The 22,029-nt window shown below is 36.9% G+C and overlaps 2 protein-coding genes across 3 annotated transcripts; both read left to right on the top strand.

Annotated features, from left to right (window-relative positions):
- The first annotated feature begins 12,055 nt into the window (after positions 1 to 12,055).
- LOC104090025 (protein ENHANCED DISEASE RESISTANCE 4-like) lies at positions 12,056 to 17,461 on the top strand. 2 transcript variants are annotated; one of them, XM_009595059.4, is made up of 5 exons: positions 12,056 to 12,657; positions 12,914 to 15,452; positions 16,108 to 16,168; positions 16,258 to 16,481; positions 17,113 to 17,461. In XM_009595059.4, exons 1-5 carry the CDS (start codon positions 12,543 to 12,545, stop codon positions 17,165 to 17,167), a joined length of 2,994 nt encoding a protein of 997 aa, XP_009593354.1. In that variant the 5' UTR covers positions 12,056 to 12,542; the 3' UTR covers positions 17,168 to 17,461. The 2 variants fall into 2 exon arrangements, with proteins under 2 accessions (XP_009593354.1, XP_009593353.1); XM_009595058.4 differs by having other exon boundaries at positions 12,057 to 12,657; positions 12,908 to 15,452.
- A 645-nt stretch (positions 17,462 to 18,106) lies between these two features.
- Positions 18,107 to 20,152, top strand: LOC104090026 (putative pentatricopeptide repeat-containing protein At3g18840). Its single transcript, XM_009595061.2, has one exon. The coding sequence runs from the start codon at positions 18,107 to 18,109 to the stop codon at positions 20,150 to 20,152; it is 2,046 nt and encodes a 681-aa protein (XP_009593356.2).
- Positions 20,153 to 22,029: the final 1,877 nt, after the last annotated feature.

Here is a 22,029-nt window from a genome sequence, read left to right as displayed (position 1 = left end):
ATGGTGAGGTTGATCTCCCCAATGGTATCTCTCGCTGAGCCATCAAAAGCCCGGATGCGAACATTGCTGGGTCGGATCCTGTCTGTATTGATCTTCATACTTTGCAAGGTGGAGAGGGGGCATACATCTACACTCGAGCCTCCATCAACCATGACTCGCTTCACGTAATGCCCCTCACATTTGACCAATAAGTGCAAAGCCCTATTGTGACCGGATCCCTCCTTAGGAAGTTCATCACCAGTAAAGGAAATTTTGTTCACCTCAAAAAATCTATTGTCCATCTTCTCTAACTGATTCACGGTGGTATTCTCTGAGATATGTGCCTCGTTCAGGATTTTGATTAGTACACGGGCATGCTCTCCTGAGTGTATGAGCAGAGATAATAGAGAGATTTGGGCAGGAATCTTTCTCAGCTGGTCAATGATTGAGTAATCCTGAACTTTCATCTTTTTCAAAACTCCTCTGCCTCTTCTTCAGTGACCGATTTCTTTATTGGCATTTGGCCTTCTCTGATTTGCTTAGCCTTCCTCAACTCTTCTGGAGAGTAACACCTCCCTAATCGAGTCAAACCTCCAGTTTCCCCCACTTCTTCTATGATTTCCTTGCCTTTGTAGGTTACTACAGTTTTGTTGTAGTTCCAAGGGATGGTTTTCGTATTTGTTACGCGGGGTTGTGTGGCAGGCTTGATTATGATCGGTTCTATTATACCCGTCGTATCGCCCTGATTCTGCTTTGTGATGGGGTGACCTCTAAGGACGTATAACTTTGGGTTTGAAACATTGGAGCGAACTTCCAACCTCGAGATTTTTGGAACAAATAAAGTTGCCCTCTCTAAGCTTTGAGTGCCTTTCACAATCAACGGTGCATCTAGGCTTGGATTTACTTCCAGTTTGGTTCCCTCTTGAATTGTTACCACTGTCATTTCTGCTCGACTAACCGGCTTGTATTCATGATCTCGGCCAATCATTCCCACAAAATGAACATAATTGTGTACTGGCAATGGGTTATTAGTCACATTAGGAGGGTCCTCGCCATTCGTGACTACAATCAATTTTTCAATAATGAGTCTTTCTATGGCTCTTTTCAGGGTCCAACAGTCATCAATGCTATGCCCCAGAGCACCTGAATGGTATTCACATCTAGCATTTGCTTGAAATCCGTGTGAATCAGGATGCATATGGTTGGGAGCGATGGGTCCAATCACGCCCATCTGCTTCAACTTCTGGAATAGACTAGAGTATGATTCAGCCAATGGAGTAAATTTTTCCACCGGCCTCTGCTCTCGACCATAATCCTGCCTAGGACGAGCATTGTAGGGTGCCCGAAAATTTTGCTGCTGAGGTCGGAGGAATCTTGGAGCCGGTACCCGTACCTGTTGATTGGGAGGACGAGCATATGATTGAGCATTAAACACTGTATATTGTGGCGGTCCCACGGAGTACTGAGGAATTGGCAGGGGATAGTAATGTTGAGGGTAGCTGGATTGCCCCTGCTGAACTTGCACATAAGGGTGCGATGCCCTTCTTTGAACTTCCCTGGATCCCGAAGTCATCATGGACCCTTCATCTCTCTTCTTTCTATTTGCCAATCTTCCCGACCCATTTTGGATAGCTTGGGTGGTGGCTTTGAGAGCAGCTTGACTTATAATTCTGCCAGTCTTGAGGCCATTTTTGACCATTTCTTCTATTTTGATCGCTTCCGCAAAAGGTCTACCCATTGCGGACATCATGTTCTGAAAGTAATCAGGCTCTTGGGCCTCCAGAAAAACAGTGATCAACTTGATTGCATACTCCCTAAAGCTTTCAGTCGGCTTTTTCTTCATATTGGACAGGGAATTGCGATCCGGCGCAATATCTATGTTGTATTGAAATTGTTTGACGAAGGCTTCGGCCATGTCATCCCAGACATGCCAGTGAGAGATATCTTGGTCAATGAACCATTCGGAGGCTACCCCCATAAGACTTTCCCTAAAATAAGCCATCAGTAATTCTTCTTTTCCACCTGCACCCCTCAGCTGGTTGCAGTACATTTTCAAATGGGCGATAGGGTCGCCGTGTCCATCATACTTCTCGAATTTTGGGTTCTTGAACCCTGGTGGCAAATGGATGTGAGGGAACATGCATAGATCACTGAACGAAACACTTTTGTGACCCCTAGTCCCTGTATGTTCTTTATGTTTTGTTCAAGACTTTTCATTTTCCTGGCCATCTCATCCGGCTCAACCGTCTTGGCAAACTTTTCATTTTCCACTGGTGACTCGTACTGAGGAGTCTGATTATATGAAGTCGAGACCCCGAAAGCCATATTTGGAGAGTAGTATTGGCCATCATAAGCATGAGATGGCGGCTTGTTGATTGGCCTCATCACAGGAGGTGGAGGCGGGATTGTGTATGCCGGTGCGCCAGACACGACTAGAGGAGTGTTCCTGACCGGTGCGACTGGAGGTCGCACTTTAGAGATACCAGGAGCAACGTGGAGGCTGTAGTTTGGCACATACCCTGGTGGTGGGATATGGTCGCTCGTTGTATGGAGAGGTGGTTGAGAAGCCAGAGGTGCGGTGGAAGTTCCCTCTGAGGGACCACAGGGTGGAGGCTGACCAGACACCCAAGCTTGATATACATCAGACAACTGCTGTCACAATTTTCTTATTTCCTCCGACTCTTGTTCAACTGATTGACCCTGGGGGTCGTCAGTGATCAGCTCGATCTCATCATCGTTGGCCATTACTACTGCTCCCTTAGATCTAGTGAAGTAATAGTGTGTTGCCAGTTTCACCACAAACTAACCACCTTAAGCTTACTACGTAAGAGACAGCAAACGTGTTAGGGTTAAGCATTTTATAGATATGAATCACACATAATGTGCCATGCTCCTATCATTGTCACTATTTCTATCATGCTTTTGGAGGCTTCATGTTTCATTTCGTCTTATGAGGTTGCTTCTTATTGACGCACTTATTTTCTTCTCATTTTTTTTTATTTTTTATTTTTATTTTTTACTCACGCCTCATTTTGATCCCTCATCTTAGAATCATTAAAAAATATTTTGATCGAACCTTTGGTGGGTTGCCTACGTATCATGTCGCCGCATGAATCAGATCATTACGTAGTTCAGGGGTATTGGGAATAGACAGACCCATTTTTTATTTTTTTTTATATATAAAGACTTTTAAATATAATTTTTGAGTTTTTTTTTTCTTTTTATGAAATTTGAATTGTTTTTTTTAAAAAAAAGAAGGAATTCTAAAGAAGGAAGAAAATATTTTGGATTTTGATTTGAAGATTGTTTTTGTTCTTTTTTTTTCGAATGAAAGGCTTCGGAAGAGAAGGAAAATATTTTTGGATTTAATTTCTTTTTGGATTTTCTAAGGAAAGAATTCTAGAGAGGGAATCAAGGAAAGGGAAACTATTTTTGAATTTTTCTTTTTTTGAAAACTGGGGCCGGAACCGATGAGGTTTGCCTACGTATCTCATATCCGGTGAGAATCACACCCGCGTAGTTCGGTGGATGAGAAATAAAATAGATAAACTAACTCTTTTTTTTCATATACAATTAATCCGACAAAATCTCCTAGCAAAGAAAATATTTTTAATTTTTGTTTTCGATTTTTTTTTGTTTTTGTTTTTTTGGAATTGGTGAAGAAAAACTTCTAAAGAAGAAAAAAGAATTTTTTTAAAAAAATTCTAAAGAAAGAAAATATTTTTTTGAATTTTGGGTGAAAGACTTTTTTTTTTTAAAAAAGGAAGAAAATATTTTTGGATTTTTGGTCTCAAAAAAAAAAATTATAAAGAAGCAATTAAAGGAAAATATCTTTTTGGATTTTTGAAAATTGGGGGTCGGAACCGATGAGGTTTGCCTGCGTATCTCACATCCGGTGAGAATCAGACCCATGTAGTTCGGTCAAAATCGGCTATGTTCTTCTTCTTTTTTTATATGAAAATTAATCTTTAAAAACCATATGCACTAGACCACATTTTCTCTGTTCGTTCAACTGATTTATGCTAAAGTCGGTCGACATGCAAGCCTCCCAAATAATGCAACAAGTAGCACATAACATGACATAATGGTCTCAACAAGGCCTGTCCTAAAACAGAACTCGCCCCTTGTGTCGAGCGCTGCTAAGTAAAATGCACATGATGCAAATAAAGCGTAGCCTACTAGGGATATTCATTGCTTGTGGCTTGTTCTTCTAAGTTTGTAAATCCTAAAGGAGATGGTATCTAGACCTGTCTTACCCGGGCGGACAACCTGAGCCGAGGAGCGTCAAGCGTCACCAGTAGTAGAACAACACTGGCTAGCTAGAAGGTCTCCCGCCTAAGCATGTGTGACTAAATCCTTCACCAGAAGCTGGTAGGCTAACTGGCTTTATCTCAAGACAGAAATTTTGTGATGCTGGTAGGCAAACACAACATAACTAACTATAAGAAGACTCATAGGGGTGCGAGAGGATACAATTTATATGTACAGTTCAACAATATCAAAACGGAAAAAAATGGACAAGTAACACATTAGGCCCAAATAAATCACAATATACACAAAAATTAATAAAGCCAAACAAAGTCAATGTACAAGCTCGAATTCTTAGGGTGTCCCCAACAGAGTCGCCAGAGCTGTCACACCCCTTTTATACCCCCCAAAAGATATATATGTGTTATGTGGATTGTGGGTTAAAGGATTTTTCCAATTAAAGTGACATTTTGAAATAGAAATTATTTTGTTATTCAGAGTCACCACTTGGAATTGATTTTTGGTGTTAGACGTCACCTTTTATTTGAATCCCTAGTCAAAGGAAGGTTTGACTCTTTTATTACTGGTCTGCGAAAATAAAGTCCGGATAAGAAATTCTATTGATCGAGGAGAAGGTGTAAGGCATTCCCCGAGTCCCGTGGTTCTAGCACAGTCGCTTTATTCACTTAAACTTGGCTTGAATATCTGGATTATTACATGTTTAAAACTTTGTATGCGTTACCGATTTAGATTAAATTGTAACCGCTTTTAGTGTTTATGGAATTTGTTTGAACAAGTCGCGATATCACAACTCGTCTGTTTTTGTGTACACATTGCGAATGGCGTCACGTGAAACACACCCACGATTTACAACATGTTTATTATTATTATTATTATTTAAAGTTGTGATCAAGTATCGTGAAACAACAATAACAACAATAACAACAACAACAACAACAACAACAAAACAACCCAGTATAATCCCACTAGTGGGGTCTGGGGAGGATAGTGTGTACGCAGATCTTACCCCTACCCTGGGGTAGAGAGGCTGTTTCTGATAGACCCTCGGCTCTCTCCCTCCAAGAACTCCCCATCTTGCTCTTGGGGTGACTCGAACTCACAACCTCTTGGTTGGAAGTGGAAGGTGCTCACCACTAGAGCAACCCACTCACAACCTCTTGATCAAGTATCGTGAAACGCGCACTCGATTTGATATTTACGTATCGTGACCATGCCACGAGAGTCGTACCCATAGTCACGATAATTTATTAATCGCGCCTAAAGCAAGTTACGATATTCCTGAGTTGTTGTCCTAAACTAATTTGAGAATTGTTGTGAGGTTTATGAATTATGGGAATTATTTGTGGATGAAGTATGAGACTTGAGTGAAACAAAACAATTGTGTTAGATCTTAACGGGGAATCTTTATGTATTTGAAAGTTGTTCATTACAATAGCATGTTAAATTAACGTTAGTATATAGGAAACAACTTGCTAGTTTTTCACAGCTATTAAACTAATCCATGAGTCAAAAAAAATGTGTTGGCACTACTTTTACACTATTTACAACCCAACTAGTAGAAAATTACCATAAATAGTTGAACTACTCCATAACAGGAGCCTAAATCCAACATTAAATTAATGAGGGAAGCTAGGTGATTCAATTATACAACTCAAACATAAGTACATGAGATTATGTGTGCATCCAGTGTTCAAACAAGCTGAAAAGACCAATTAAAAGACTCTCAAATGAAGTGTTGGAGCTCAACAATGGAATAGCAGTAACGACAACAACCAAAGATCGAATCAAACTTTGCAAACCCAGAAATGATAACTTTGTAGTTATTCACAATTTCTCAACAGCTCTCTATGGTTTTCTTTTCCAATCCTTGCGTCATTTGGCCCAGATCCATCCTTTAACTACTTAGTGAACTCATCGAATGACTTAAAGAGGCAAGATACAGAACAAATATTTAAAAAAAAAAATCCATTTTTAGCTCATGAACTCAATTATCAATGAGGAGAATTCCATATTCCATATTAGACTTATGTCAAACACATGAAATTATTAATTACCAATTACATCAAGCATTTTAACATCAAATTGCAACTACACAATTAACAAATAAAATGACTCAACAAACGCTGAAGTAAACACATGGATACAGATTTCATAACACTAACGCTAGAAATAATTATATTATTTTAGACTAAAAATCATACCTCGACAATAACAATACAGCTCAAAATTATCCAAATGAAACCGAAATGGAAGGCTTAAGCTCGAAGGCACAACGAAACGAGTAGAAACCAGAAGTAACTTGACTCGATTTTCTGCCTCTAAGCTTTAAACTTTTGATTGCTTTCCTTTGTTCAGATTTTTTTTAATTCCAAAAAGTTTGCTATTTAGTGGGTGGGAGTCAGTGCTCCAGAGAGGTATTTATGATGGCGAATTCTAGGCTTCCTTTTGCGTGAAAGGGAATGGGTAAGTGAGTGAGATGAGTGAGATGAGAGAGTTTGGAGGTTGTTTTCGTTTTCAAGAAGAAATCAGCAGAAGGGTGTAAGCCATGGAAGGATGCGGTTGTTGCTTCTCTCTTGAAGATGAGAGAATGAGTGAGAGCTCCCATTTTTCTGGAAAAACGTGGCTAGGTTTTTGTTTTTAGGGAGGGGGTCTGTCCTCTTTTTTTTTTTGGGTCTCTATGTGTGTGTTTTAATGGCTGAAAATAGGGTATGGGGTTTGTGAGTGGGGGACAAAGTATTGGGGACAAGCATGGAGGGCAAGCGTGGGGGACAAGAAAAAGTGGAGTGGGGACAAAGTGTGGGGGACAAGCATGGGGGAAAGCGTGTGGGACAAGGGAAAGTGGAGTGGAGATAAAGTGTGGTATTGGTGAGATGAGTGGGCGAAAATTCAAACACGGTCAAAAATTAGGTGCTCACAATGCGTCAATCATTTCTTTGTTCTTTCATATTCATATGTCAACTTCTTATATCTTTTTTGTAATTGAATTAGTATTTTGATAATCTAAAATTACATAGAACATATCATTATTTAGGTGTCATATTAATTTTTATGTTTAATTATTAAATTCGATTAAACTTGAAAGCGTACATCAACCAAAAATTATTGTTAGACGACTAAGAAAATAAATTATTACATATTACTAAAAATAATCCTCCCATAAGAATACTTTAATAGAACATGTGTTTGTTAATTTTTTTTATTTTTAGGAAACATATATTCACTTACCAAAACTCTATCTATTAACTTTAATAAAGCAAGATTGGAATAATATTCATGTAACAAAAAAAATCCGAAAAACCCGACAAAACCGAATCAATCCAAACCGATATAATTGATTTGGTTTGGTTTTGATGAAACCCGAACCAACCCGGTCCATGTACACCCCTATATCTGATATTACAAACTTAGTGATCGATCGATCATATTTTTCATCAAAGGACTACTACGATGATTAAATCGAGACTGAACATGTCAAGTTGGTTGGCAAACTAAACTCAGGATGGACTCATATGGTTTTTTTTTTCTACGCCTAAGACACCAAAATATTGAACTCCGAACAAAGAAAGGTACGAAGGAAAAACATACTAGCGATGCTCAAATTTTGACATCCCACTAATCAGCATGGCGTGTATTGCCCTCTTAGAATTTTCTTTTATATTTTTTTGTGTAATAAAACAAATATCAAATTTAAAATCAAAGTTCAAATAACTCCAAATCTAGGTCTAACTCTTGCATGTGCAATTGCTTTTGGGGGAAAAAAAACACAGCTCTTCAAACCAAGAGGTATATATTGTGAATTACATTTGATAAGCTTCGGTAGCTTTCAACGAAAAAGTCAGGTGGAATGAGCAAAAGAAGATTTTTAATTCTCAGGTGGAATGAGCAAAAGACGATTTGGTTTTCTTCAATGACCAAATTGTTTTACTTGTTAAAAGTTGAATGGAGTAGAAAAATATAGTTCTTTCTGACGAAACGGCTTATTTTGCTGTAAATAAAATGATACTACATTTTCTTAAACAGTTCAAATATAAAAAAGAAAGTTGATTTGCAGGTATAATGGTATAAAGAATGAAGATTTGCTAACTTGACACGTCTATGATGAACAAGTCAAACTTTAATAAAGTAAACAAGAAACTGCATGCACTTAATCCATTTTCTTTTGCTTTTGCTTAAAGGGTAGGTGGCGTTTGGAGGCATAAAATTATAGTATTCTTCAAGAAATCAATATGTACTGCAAAACCAAAACAAAATAAAATTAAATATATATACATATATTTAAAGCAAACAATATGGGAGATGATAAAAAGCTATTCTTATATAGTGGAAATTATGAATCCATCTCGGCATAAAATTCAAAGTGAGATTTACATTTTCAACAACATGATGAAGTCCAGTGAAAGAAAGAAGGTCAAATTTGGTTTCCCCGACATTCTCTCCGCTTGTATGGAAAATGCTCCTCTGCTATAATAATTTTGTTTATTGTTGTTTCTTCTACAAAAATGGATTGAGAAAACTTTTAGGTGTCTGGTAGGGCGAATAAGAATAATGGTGAACAGAGTTTATTAATAATGTTGATATTACTTATGCTGACATATTTCATATTTATTGTTTGGTTTGATGTATTAAAATATTGCACAATTTCTAAAAGAATTTTCTGTTTACAAAAATACTCTCATAACTAGTCTATCACTTTATCTTTTTAAAAGAAACATATGTTAAGGAAACTTTTTATATGAAAAAGGGTTTTAAAAAACTATTTGATTAGTCTGCCTATATTGTAGTATAAACTGAATATTTATTTATAAAAAAAAAATATGCTAAGTATTTATATATCTATTAGGGATGTAATTTTATTTTCAACTTTCTTGGATTATTAGGCAAAGAAAGTTCGAATTAAAAAAAATAAAAGGAAAATGAGTTGATGACAAGTGCATTCTAGTACGTAGTACTAGAGTGCAGATTTATAAAGAAATTGACGGAGTATAGATATAAAGAACGGGAGCAATTTCAGTATCAAACTTTACATCAAACTTGCATTAATATAATAACATATTTTAATCAAGCATAAATTTTGAAAGGCAATTTTGTATTTGACTAAGCTAATGCATGCATTAAAATCCATTGCATTGTTAATACCATAGTTTCCTATTCATTAGTTATGCATAGGACAATACCAAATATGGTGTATAATTAATGCTTGCATAACTAATGCATAAGTTCAAAACGTGAACCAAACAAGGTATAATAAACAAAGCTAATGCATGCATTATTTTATCTAATGCATCCTACCAAATGACCATTAATCCATGATTACAATAATACTGTTCGAACAACAATTGTTTATTTTTTCTGATAATTAATATTCTTGCTTCGATTTTCTTATTATCTTGCTGGTGTTACTGGTTGCTACTAGTGCTTCTTCTTTTTCATCTTTTCTTGAGCACGAGGGTCTATTGGAAACAACCCCTCTACCTTCTCAAGGTAGGGGTAAGTCTGCGTACGCATTACCCTCTCCAGACCCTACTTGTGGGATTACACTGGGATCGTTGTTGTTGTGGTTGTGGTTAGGGGTGTACATAGGTCGGGTTGGTTCGGATTTTTCAATTATCAAACAAACCCAATGGTGTCTGGTTTTTAAATTTATAAACCAAACCAAACCAACAAAATCGAATTTTTCAATCTCGATTTTTCTCGAATTTTTCTGATTTTTTCCGGTATAGTTTTTTTCGCATAAAATATATAACTTGTGCTCCAAATATTTCTTAAATCCTAGTAAAATACAACTACATATAATGTATTTTTCAAGAAAATAACACAATAATATGAGATAAGTCATAGCATTATACTAAAATATTCAATAATAAAGATAAAATAAATATTACTAATTAATAAGCCATAATAAAAATTAGCATAATCTAAAAATACTATATAGGTCATGCTAAAATAAGTATAGCTATTAAGTACTAATATTAATTACATAACTAAGCACTAAAGAAAAAAATAAACTAACTTATGAATTTTCATTATAAACCAATGTAAAACTAAAATAATTATCGAACACTATCGTCATTCTTAGTATTGAATTGAATTTCTTTTGTTAGCATTAGTATTGATTTAATTTTTGTTTGAATTACTACATTTATGGGCTATAAAATGTATTTATCATTCAAGAATGTTCAGTCTAAACTTGAAATAATACGTTAAAAGATAAAACTGTCAAAAAGTTTAAGAAATGTTTATAAATTACATTACAAATATATATATTATATTACAATAAATATTTATATGTATATAATATTTTTAAAAATTATATAAATATACTATCGGGTTGGTTTGGTTTCGATTTGATTTTTTTTAGTTAAAATCAAACCAAACCAATTATGGTCGGGTTTTATTTTCCAATACCAAATCACATCGGATTTTTTTTTTCCGGTTTGACTCAGATTATCGGTTCGGTGCGGTTTATCGGGTTTTTTTGTACACCCCTATTTGTGGTTGTTGATAATTAATATTCTATAAATTTTAAAATAGAGTATCACTTTTATAAACAAGATAATCATTAGAATTATACCAAATTAATACATCCTAGTTCGTAGCAACGAAAATACATATTGATATTAGTATACGATACTAGTATTTAAGAAAGTGTGGTAGGGACAGGGGAGTTAGGTCTAACTGCATAATGATGAGCCAATAGAATTTGAAGAATTTAATACTCCAAGATAGGAAAGCTGAGAAGTGTCAGTTCCCTCATGAGTTTATTTTAGCTTTTAGCTTTCATTTCTTCCCAATTTCCAAACAAAGTCATATGAAGTGCAGAAAACAACACAATTAACAACAGTTCCAAAGAGGGTCCTGTTCAGTTTCTTTTTACAAAGGCCAAAACTTAGTTTTCCTTTGCTTTGTGAGTATTTATTTGTTTGTTTTTCTGACTTTTACTTCTTTAACTCGTACCCCACTACACGTGAAAGTACGTTACGAAGTCATACAAAGACAGCCATGCTAGGACTGGGACGTATTTTTCCCCCTTTATTTTATTCTTACCCCCTCAATTAAAGTTGAAATAATTAAAAAATCTGAGCTGTTAACAAATATCAATATTTAAAAAAAGTCACATAAATTAAACTGGGACGATAAATATGTCTATCTTGATTTTTTTGAGAAGAATTTAAGTTATTTTTCTAACAACACAAAAACTATTTACTTAGTTAGATCCACTAAATGTTAATTACAGATTCATACATGAAGAAAAGTAGATAACCCGTTCCGAACGGTATATTTTAAATATTTTGTTGTGGATAAAACTTAGCGTCTTTTGAAAATATACATATTTTTCTCTACTTTTATGTTTTAAGATAATATTCTACATGAAAAATCTGCTTGAGTGATTGTAAATGGAGATGAATAAATACATTAATTATCTCTCACGATTATTATAAACTTGGAGAAGATTGCTGCTCGTGTTAGGGTGTGCACGTCGGCACAAATTTCATAGCTGGAAGAAACATTATCCCTAAATTATATAACAGCAAAAACATTTTCAATACTAGACTTATTCCAAGGAAGAAACTTAAAAATGAAAACACTGTAGATATTGCAGTATATTACTATCCACCTAGTATTTTTTTAAAAAGAAAATCCACTTGACAGTAAACAAAACTTTTGGTCCATTCATAAAAGAAAACTAATAACGTAAGTAATTTATTGACTTGGTGCAATTTTGCAAAGTCACCGTTCCAATTTTTTGTCAGAAGTCCTATGTATTTAGTATAATTCGGTTTTCGTTAATTTCTAAATAACACCATTTCCTCTTATGAATCATAAAAAAAAAGTGGAAAAGAAAAGAAAATAAGATGCATTTTCTAGTCCTCAGAGTCCGTACACTCGGCCCTCTCCCAAATGTGAAACAAAGAACTGAGAAAGCAGCTGCAACATACCTACTTAGATTTTTAGTTTCTTTTCAGCTCCTATCAAATCCATTTTTTCTACTAGAGATTCTCTGGTTCAATTTTATGCAAAAATAACCTCTTTATCATTCTTTTCTTCAGATGCATTCTTGTACAAAGGCATTGATGACAGCTAACTAACATTGAAAAGTTTGTGAGAGTACGTAAGCTATTTGGTAATTATTTTCCTCGTTGGGGTTTTCAAGATTGTTTTAAAGGAGTTCCTAAAATGTCTGAACCTTGTTGAGAGCTAAGAGCATAGATACTTTTTTGAAAGAGGCCAAAGGTGTTTGCTTGGTGTGATTTTCCTTGTTGTGTTTATCAAGATTGTTTGAAAGACATCCTAAAATGTCTGAACCAGCAAAGGTTCGTTTGGTTCGTTGCCCAAAGTGTGAAAATTTGCTTCCGGAGCTCACTGATTATTCTGTTTACCAGTGTGGTGGTTGTGGTGCTGTTTTACGAGGTACACTTCCATTCTTACTCTTCCTTTCTTTGCATTCTTTGTTGTTTTCTGCTTAGGTAGTTTCCTAGAAGAAAGGGTAAAAAGCAATTCTTGAATTTGGACTTGTTCTTCAAGTTCTCTGCTTTGCATTTTCTTTGACTGGTCCCCCTTTTTTATATGGTCAGATTGATTTGTTTGAACTTGTGGTTTGGATCTTGCTATAGTGGAAGTCTTCTAAGATTGTCTTTTTTCTTTTCCTTTCCTATTAAAGTTACAGCTAAAAATAAAAATGGGGAGTTGGAGGAATTTGTAGGAAAGTCCGTAGTAGAAGAAACTGTGGGAGGAATTGTGGAGAATTTTGATCTTTCAGAGAAGAAACTTATGAATATGGCTGATGGTTCCGGGCATGATGTCAAGTCAAGTACAAGTTCTTCCAGCACAAGGGAGAGGAGGAGGGTTTTGCGCGATGCGCCTGAAGCTTACGGGACCAGCTTTAGGAATGTTGCTGGTGATTGGGCTAATGAGGATGAGAGGGTGATGTATAAGACTAACATTGATGAACAAAGTCAAGCAAATATGGCCAATGAGTTTGCTTTTGACTCCCGGAATGGAAAAGAAATTGAATCTCGAAGACCAGGCCAAGTTCCATATAGGAGAAGTAGGGAGAGAAGTGCGGCTGAGGTTTTGCCCAGGGTTAGAAGAGTTAATCTTCAAGTTATGGGGAATTCATCCTCCATTAACTCAGAAGAAGGTCCGTCGGGCTACTGTTCAGGCTCAAATTATGACACTGATAACAGGTTGTACAGGAACGATGTGGATGGGATCGATCAGGATGAACAACTTCAAGAAAGTATAGCTAAAGAATTTGAACATTTTGACTCCCAGCATGGAAAAGAAATTGAAACACGAAGAGCAGGACGAGTTCCAGATTGGAGAAGTAAGGAGAATTCTGAGGCAGAGGTGTTGCCCAGGGCTAGAAGAGTTGATCTTGAAGGTATGAGGTATGCGTCCTCCATTAACTCAGAAGAGGGTCCTTCTGGCTACTGGTCAGGTTCAAATTATGATAATGATAAGAGGTTGTATAGGAAGGATGTGGATGGGTTCAATCAGGTTGATCGTCCCGTTGATGAGCGCGCAGAGCTTTTGAGAAAGTTTGATGAGCTAAAAGAACAGCTCAGTCGGTTTGGTGATGTGCCTGAGAAGCCTAACGAAAGAGTCCCACTTGAAAGGAGGATGGCTCATCATGGAAATCCCTATGATCTGTTTCCTCAAAGCTCTACAAGGATCATGAATAGAGCTTCGGCACAAAATCCTGTATCTGGTGAAAGACCTCCCTATCTGAACCACAACAATGCGCCCTCGCCTTTTATGAATAGAGCTGGCGGTGGATTTTATCCTCCTAGAGACCATATCCAGGGATATGGAGGCCCTCCCAGCTCCCAGTTGTTTAGTGGAGATCCATACCAAGCCACAGATCCATTTCAATTGCAGCCATCTCATGCCCATTTTCCTGGGCGGTCAATGGACAATGAAATCCCACCTATGGATCCTTTTCGACCTTACCAGCCTCAGACTAATCCTCATCATCCATCTTGCAGTTGTTTTCATTGCTGCAATGTAAATCAAATCCATAGTCGAGGTCCACCCACTGGTTTTGGTGATAAAAGGTTCTCTGACATTCCCCAGAAACCAATGTTCTACCGTCATCAAAATAGTGGTGCATTTGGTAATCAAGATTATAATCCTCGAAATGCCAATCCTCTTCCGTTAAAGCAACAAAATCCTCTATCACAAATGACTCATTCTGGTGATATGAACTCTGCAGCGGGTGGTTATGCTCGTCGACATCCTCCCAGGGTGCAGCCTAGTGGACAACAATGCCGCCCTGTGGCTGGTGGAGCCCCATTTTTGACGTGCTACAATTGTTTTGAGTTGCTGCAATTGCCTAAGGAAGTTTTTCGTGGAGGTAAAAGGCGAAAAATGAAATGTGGGGCATGTTCTACAGTTATGGTTATTGCAGTTTTAGACAATAGACTTGCTATTTCTATTGAAGAACGAGTGGATAAAAGCACTGACAAGATGGATCATCAGCATAGAGTCATGTTGAATGAAGGGAATCCATACTCCAATGCACATACAAACCGTCCTAGCATGACCTTCTCTTCTGAAGATTACGATACTTCTAGATATGATTTCCATGCAATGGATCAAGAACTCAGGTCACTGTCAACAGGCCGCGGAAGTTCCATTAAATCTGCTGAGATGAGAAGCCTTGGTTCTACATCTTCCCGCAGTTCAAGGGACGAGGACAGCCTCATTAACTCTGCGGCAACAATGGAAAAGTCTGACTTTGTGCTGCCAATGAAGGATAAAGAATCTCCACCACCAGCTGGTTCACCACTGCAAGAATACTTTGACTATTCTAACAAATTTCATGTTGCCAACCGCCTGGATCATGGAAACAGAAGTGTGCGCTCTGATGCAGAGAAGCTGATGCAGAAAAAGACTACTTCACAGCAAAACTCCATGAGAGATACAGCTGTAGCAACTGAGATGGACATACCATCCAATGAGTATGGTAACACTGGCTCGTCTTTAGAGTCTGGTGGATCTAGTAAAGAAGGAGGCCAACTGAAAGCCACTAAAGAATCATTTTTCTCTGGCATCATAAAGAAGAGCTTTAAAGAATTCAGCCGATCCGATCATTCTGCAGAGGAGGAAAAAGCCAATACTACAGTTAATGGGCATCTTATACCAGATCGGCTGATTAAAAAGGCAGAAAAGCGTGCTGGACGAATACAACCTGGACATTACTGGTAAGTATTGGGACATTCAATCATTTCAACCTGTTCATTCTTTGAGTTTAAACCTGATATCTTTTACTCTGAGACTTTTATCTTGTTGCTAATGTGTATTGTAGGAGGCCAAAAATAGCATAAGTGACTATTTTATATATCTGTTTGTTTATTTGTTTTATATTTTGGGTGCGGGTGTAAAATAAAGCTCTATATAATTTTTGTTTGCTAGGTGAAATATTCAAACGAGATTATACTTTTCCTATTTAATCTATTAACTTTGTAGAATTTCATTAAAGGATTTGCAACATAAAATCCACCAATAAGTATGATCATACAGAAGTTGCAAGGTTACAATGGGCAAGCGTGGAACCTCTTGGAAGCAATATTTCAACATGCATATAGCACTGTTATTTACTGAGATACTGTGAAAAAGATACCGAATATCTGAGAAAGAGCTCTAATGCAGTATTGATTATTTGAAAGTGTACATGATGGGTAGTTTTTATACTCAAATTTGTAAGATGGTTCCTATGTTTTATGGTTCAGTTTTGTCAATCGGTCCACATTTATTCAACTGCAAAGATTCACTTTACCTGGTCCTGTACCACATTTTTATTTGTCCTAAAATCACATTTAAAGTATATTGCTTTCTTGCCTTAATTTCCTATACCAGGTATGATTTTCGAGCTGGATTCTGGGGAGTGACTGGTGGTCCTTGCCTGGGCATTATCCCTGTAAGATTTACTGTTTCCAGTAGATACTTGTAGCCTGTGTTCTACTACTATTGTTATGCTTTCCCATACTATAACTATTCCTCTTGCAGCCATTTATTGAAGAATTCAATTATCCCATGCCTGAGAAATGTGCTGGTGGAAATACTGGAGTATTTGTCAACGGGAGAGAGCTTCACCCAAAGGATCTGAAATTACTTTCGAGTAGAGGTCTCCCAGCTGAGAGAGACAGGTCTTATATTATAGAAATTTCTGGCAGAGTCCTTGATGAGGACTCTGGTGAAGAGTTAGAGAGCCTGGGCAAACTTGCTCCGACGTGAGTATCAATTCTATGATGGCTTTAGTTTTTCAATAATTCTTTCTCTTGATCAATTAAATTTGCTCATGTTGCTTTTTCAGTTGGTTGAATGACCCCTACCCTACTTTATGTTAGCTATCATACACTGAATTCATTGGCAACACAAAAATACTCAGTCACCTCCTTCCATTCACCCTACAGTAGGGGTGGATGATTAAGATAAATGAGCAGATGCTTAGGTCTTTTCCATGAAATGGCTAAACTTTTCCTGACATTCAAAAGATAGGCTGATTCACCGGCCATTCTTGGTCATAGTGGTCGATAGAGTTCTCTTCATGCCACTAGGTCAAGAGTTCGAGGCTGGTAGGTTGCCAAACAAAAAAAAAAGGATAGGTTTATGTTATTCCGGAGTTTCACTTGTGCCATAAAAAATGATATGAAATTAGCAAGAAGCTTGGATGTTCTTTTTCTAATACCACTTCCCTAATGTCACTAAGCCCTTGATTATTCCCAGTTTTACTGTTGCTGTTGCCATTTTCAAAGAGCAGTGCACGCATATTGTTATGATGTTAGCCGTTTCTCATAATTATTAAACATTTTGAATTATACTTTGATTTCACGTTATGCTGACTAAATACTTCATTTTCAGTGTTGAGAAAGCAAAGCATGGCTTCGGCATGAGACTTCCAAAAGTAGCAGCATAACTATCAGAAAAAAGAGTTTGGCCGTATTAGGTTGCTTACAGTACAGTATACAGAAAATCTGGAGCTGTAGTGCCTGGCAGGAAAACGTTAGTTATTGCAAATGAGACATGTAAAATGGAACTAGATGAGTTTTATTTTGTCTTGTGCCCGGTAAAAATGTGTCTTACAGATTCTATATCCTACTTTTTTTCTCTGTCAATGTTTGTATATTCGTCAAAAAGTAGCAGCTGTGTGCACTTCTAAAGTAGTAAAGAAAGTTTGCCTGGTTATCGAATCATGGCTATTGTTGTGGAAGTATTGCGCTTACTCCTTTGCGTTGTTAGCTTTCAAGTTTTAGTGCATAATGTTTTTCTAATTTATATCTCTGTTTAAATTACAGCAAGGTGTTTATACCAAATTCTTTCGAGCAATATTTGTACAAAATTCATATTTTAGTATTTCTTCTACTATATGTATCCTCCATTGCCTCTTCCACTTTAATAATGTGTTTGTTGCTTTTTGCTTATTGAAGGGTCGTTTGACAATGTTGGAGCCAAGCTGGACAAGTAATATTCTCACATATAAAATGATGAAAGAATGAATATATTTATATGTCTTAGCGTACGAATTTCAACTTCCATATGATATGATGATAATGACTGATTAGTCCTTCCCTAAAATTTATCACCCTATACAAAATTCAATTGCCATAGATATGATTGATGTGCATATAGATTAGATGTGTAAATTGTATTAGTATGCAAACATAATTTTTACAGTATATAAATTCGAATAAGATTATTGAAAACTGCTATTTTGTAACAAAAGCTTATAAGCAAGCCCATATGTCATATGATCATATCATATCTGATACAAAGTAAATATGAGAGGCGAGCTCCATTTCGCAAAACCAAAGCTCCAGCCAGTTATAACTAACTAACAACACTCATAAGGTCACCAATGAAATCACTGTTAGACTGCGCCAAGTTTCAAACTCATATCATCAAATCTGGTCTAACCCCACGAATCATTGACGCCAACCACCTTATTCGTGTTTACTCAAAGCATTCCCTTATTCAACATGTCCAACAAATGTTCGATGAAATGCCTGAAAGAAACGTTTTCACTTGGAATGCTATTATAAACACTTACGTTAAAGCTCAAAACTTTGTTCAAGCGAGAACACTTTTTTATGCTGCTCCCCTAAAGGATTATGTCACGTACAACACAATGCTGTCTGGTTATGTCAATTGTGAAGGATTTCAGGATCAAGCAGTTCCATTATTTGCCGAAATGCAATGTGTTGAGAAAGTATCTGAATATGCCTTGACTACCATGCTTGGTTTAGTAACAAAGTTGAGTCTTTTGTCATATGGTAGGCAATTGCATTCATATATGTTGAAGAGTGGGAATAGTTTAAGTAGGTATGCACTGAGTTCTTTGATTGTTATGTATTCGAAATGCGGGTGCTTCAGAGATGCTTGGAGGGTCTTTGATGGATCTGATGTTAAGGCTGTTGACACGGTTTCCAAGAACGCTATGGTGGCAGCTTGTTTTAGAGAGGGTGAGGTGGAAATGGCCCGAGATGTGTTTTCGAGTATGCCGCAGTTGAATGATGAAGTTTCTTGGAACACAATGATTTCGGGTTTTGCCCAAAATGGGTATGAAGAGGAGGCCATCCAGTTGTTCAGGAGCATGATGGAGGAGGGATTCGTATGGAATGAACACAGTTTTTCTAGCGTTATAAGTGCTTGTTCTGGCGTGAAGAATCTGAAACTTGGAAAGGAGATTCATGCTTGGATTTTGAAGGAAGGGATGAGTTTGAATCCATTTCTTAGCTGTAGTTTCGTTAATCTTTATTGCAAGTGCGGTCTCTTGAATTATGCATCATCTGTTTGTGCAACTACTCAGAAAGAGAACCCGTTTGCCATCACACCATTAATTGTAGAATATTCAGGAATGGGTAATATGTTAGAAGCAAGAAGGCTTTTTGACTCATTGCCTGGTAAGAATCATGTTGTATGGACTACTATGATATCTGGATATGTGAAAACGCATCAATGTGAAGATGCTTTCCAGCTTTTCAGAGAGTTAATGACACAGGAAACAACTGTTCCTGATGAACTGATTTTTATAAACCTGCTTGGTGCATGCGCCATACATGCAACCTTTAATTACGGGCAGCAAATACATGCCTGCATACTGAGAACTGGCTCTGCAATGGATGCTAAGTTGGCAAATTCATTGGTTGATATGTACTCGAAATGTGGAAATGTCACATATGCACAGAGGATTTTCCAATTCGCCGTTGATATAGATTCTATCCTTTACAATAGTATGATAGCTGGTTATGCTCTCCATGGGTATGAAAATGAAGCTATTCAGCTTTTCAGTCAGATGACAGAGCGAGGTTTCCAACCTGATGCAGTCACTTTCCTTGCCCTTCTATCAGTTTGCCGGCACCGTGGATTAGTAAAAGTGGGAGAAAAGTATTTCTTTTCCATGACCAAAGATTACAATATATCACCTGGAACTGATCACTATGCAAGTATGATCGACTTGTATGGAAGGGCAAATCAACTTGAGAAGGCAGTAAGCTTAATGGAAAAGTTGCCTATAGAACCAGATGCTGTAATTCTGGGTGCATTTCTAAATGCTTGCAAAATGAACAGAAATGCTGAACTTGCAAAAGCTGCAGAGGATAAGCTATTGCAAATCGAAGGAGGGAATGGTTCTAGATATACGCAGTTGGCTGGGATCTATGCCTCGGAGGGGAAATGGAATGAGATGGGAAGGGTAATGAAAATGATGAGAGGAAGAGAGGCCAAGAAAACTGCTGGTTGCAGTTGGGTATATGTAGGGGACACAGTTCATACCTTTATCTCTGGTGACAGATCTCACTCGGACAATGATGACATATATATTATTTTAGGATGTCTGATCAAAGAATTAACTAAACTATCAGCTACCTTATTTTTCGAAGAGGAGCTATGCACATTCTGTTGAGTAATGTCGACTTGCAAATGCTTATCTTCAAATTCAAGAAGCTCCATGGTGACATTGTGAAGCGGTAAATATCATTTCAGGTAAATATGTGAAGTGTAAAATGCATGTCGCATAGATTATTTCATGCGACTATGGATAAAAATTAATTTCAGCACTTAAATCATTGAGTTCTTAAGACAAGCATGTGCTCATAATTACGAGTGGATAAAAGTACTGACAAGATGGGTCATCAACATAGAGTCCTGTTGGATGAAGAGAATCATACTCCAATGGACATACAAACCGTCTTAGCATGACCATTTCCTCTGAAGATGACGATAATTCTAGATATGATTTCCATTCAATGATCAAGAACTCAGGTCACTGTCAACAGGCCGTGGAAGTTCCATTAAAGCTGCCGAAATGAGAAGCCTTGCCACAGTTCAAGGGAAGAGGACAACCTCAATAACTATGCTGTAAAAATGGAAAAGTCTGACTCTGAGCTGCCAATGAAGGGTAAAGAATCTCCACCACCAGCTGGTTCACCACTGCAAGAATACTTTGACTATTCTAACAAATATTATGTTGCGAACCGTCTGGATCATGGAAACAAAAGTGCGCTCAGATGCAGAGATGCTAACAAAGAAAATGACCTTCACAGCAAAACTCCACTTAACATACCATCCAATGAGTATGGTGACACTCGCTCGTCTTTAGAGTCGTCTGGTAATCTAGTAAAGAAGGAGACCAACTGAAAGCTACTAACGAATCATTCTTCTCGGGCAGTATAAAGATGAGCTTTAAATAATTCAGCCGATCCAATCATTCTGCAGAGGAGGAAAAAGCCAATACTACAGTTAACCGGCATCTTATACCAGATCGGTTTTTTAAAAAGGCAGAAAAGTGTGCTGGACCTATGCAACCTGGACATTACTGGTGGGTAACGGGACCTTCAATCGTTCAAGCTGTTCATTCTTTGAGTTTAAACCTATTGTCTTTTACTCTTTGACATTTATCTTGTTGCTGATGTATGTAGGAGGCCAAAAATAGCACAAGTGACTATATTTATATATCTGTTTGTTTATTTGTATATTTTGGATTTTGGACATTACTAGAGCTGTAGTTCCTGGCAGGTGAATTTTAGTTATTCCGAATGAGACATGTAAAATGGAACTAGATGATTTTTATTATCTTGCGCCAGGGAGAAATGAATCTTACATATTCTATATGCTACCTTTTTCTGTGTCAATGTAAATTCACCAAAAGGTAGCAGCTGTGTGCACTTCTGGAACACTAAAGAAAGTTTAACTGGGTAATGAATCATGGCTATTATGGTGGGGATATTTTGCTCCTTTGCAATGTTAGTTTTCTAGCTTTAGTTCACAATGTTTCTCTAATTTGTATTTCTACTTAAATTACAGCAAGATGTTTATACCAAATTCCCCTGAGCAATATTTGTGCAGAACTCATTTTTACTAATAATTCTTTTACTATATCATCCACCACGTTAGGTTACTTTAGCTTCTTCCATTTTGGTACGTTGTCGCTTTTTTCTTACTGAAGGGTCGTTTGACCAATGTTGGAGCCAAGCAAGACAAATGTTAAGTCGATATTTAGAAAATAATATTGTAAAGGGAAATAGCGGTTTTAGTCCTTGAAATTGCCTAACTAGTCAACTTATTCGCGCTTCGCGCAATCATAAAAAATTGCATCAAATTTATGAACTAATCATTTTTCTAATATTCGATCCAAGTCAAAATAGATTAGATTTCAAATAGAATTGATCTTATTCCTTATTCTTAATTTTATATTTTTAAATTTTGCATCACATGAAAAAATTGAAGCAAGCAATGACTATGAAAATTGTAAGTAAAGTTTCTAACCCTAATCGTATGAGA

The sequence above is a fragment of the Nicotiana tomentosiformis genome, chromosome 1 (assembly GCF_000390325.3).
Source record: "Nicotiana tomentosiformis chromosome 1, ASM39032v3, whole genome shotgun sequence".
NCBI classification, from domain to species: Eukaryota; Viridiplantae; Streptophyta; class Magnoliopsida; order Solanales; family Solanaceae; genus Nicotiana; species Nicotiana tomentosiformis.
The sequence above is the reverse complement of the archived record's forward strand: the minus strand, read 5'-3'. Positions and strand labels throughout refer to the sequence as shown.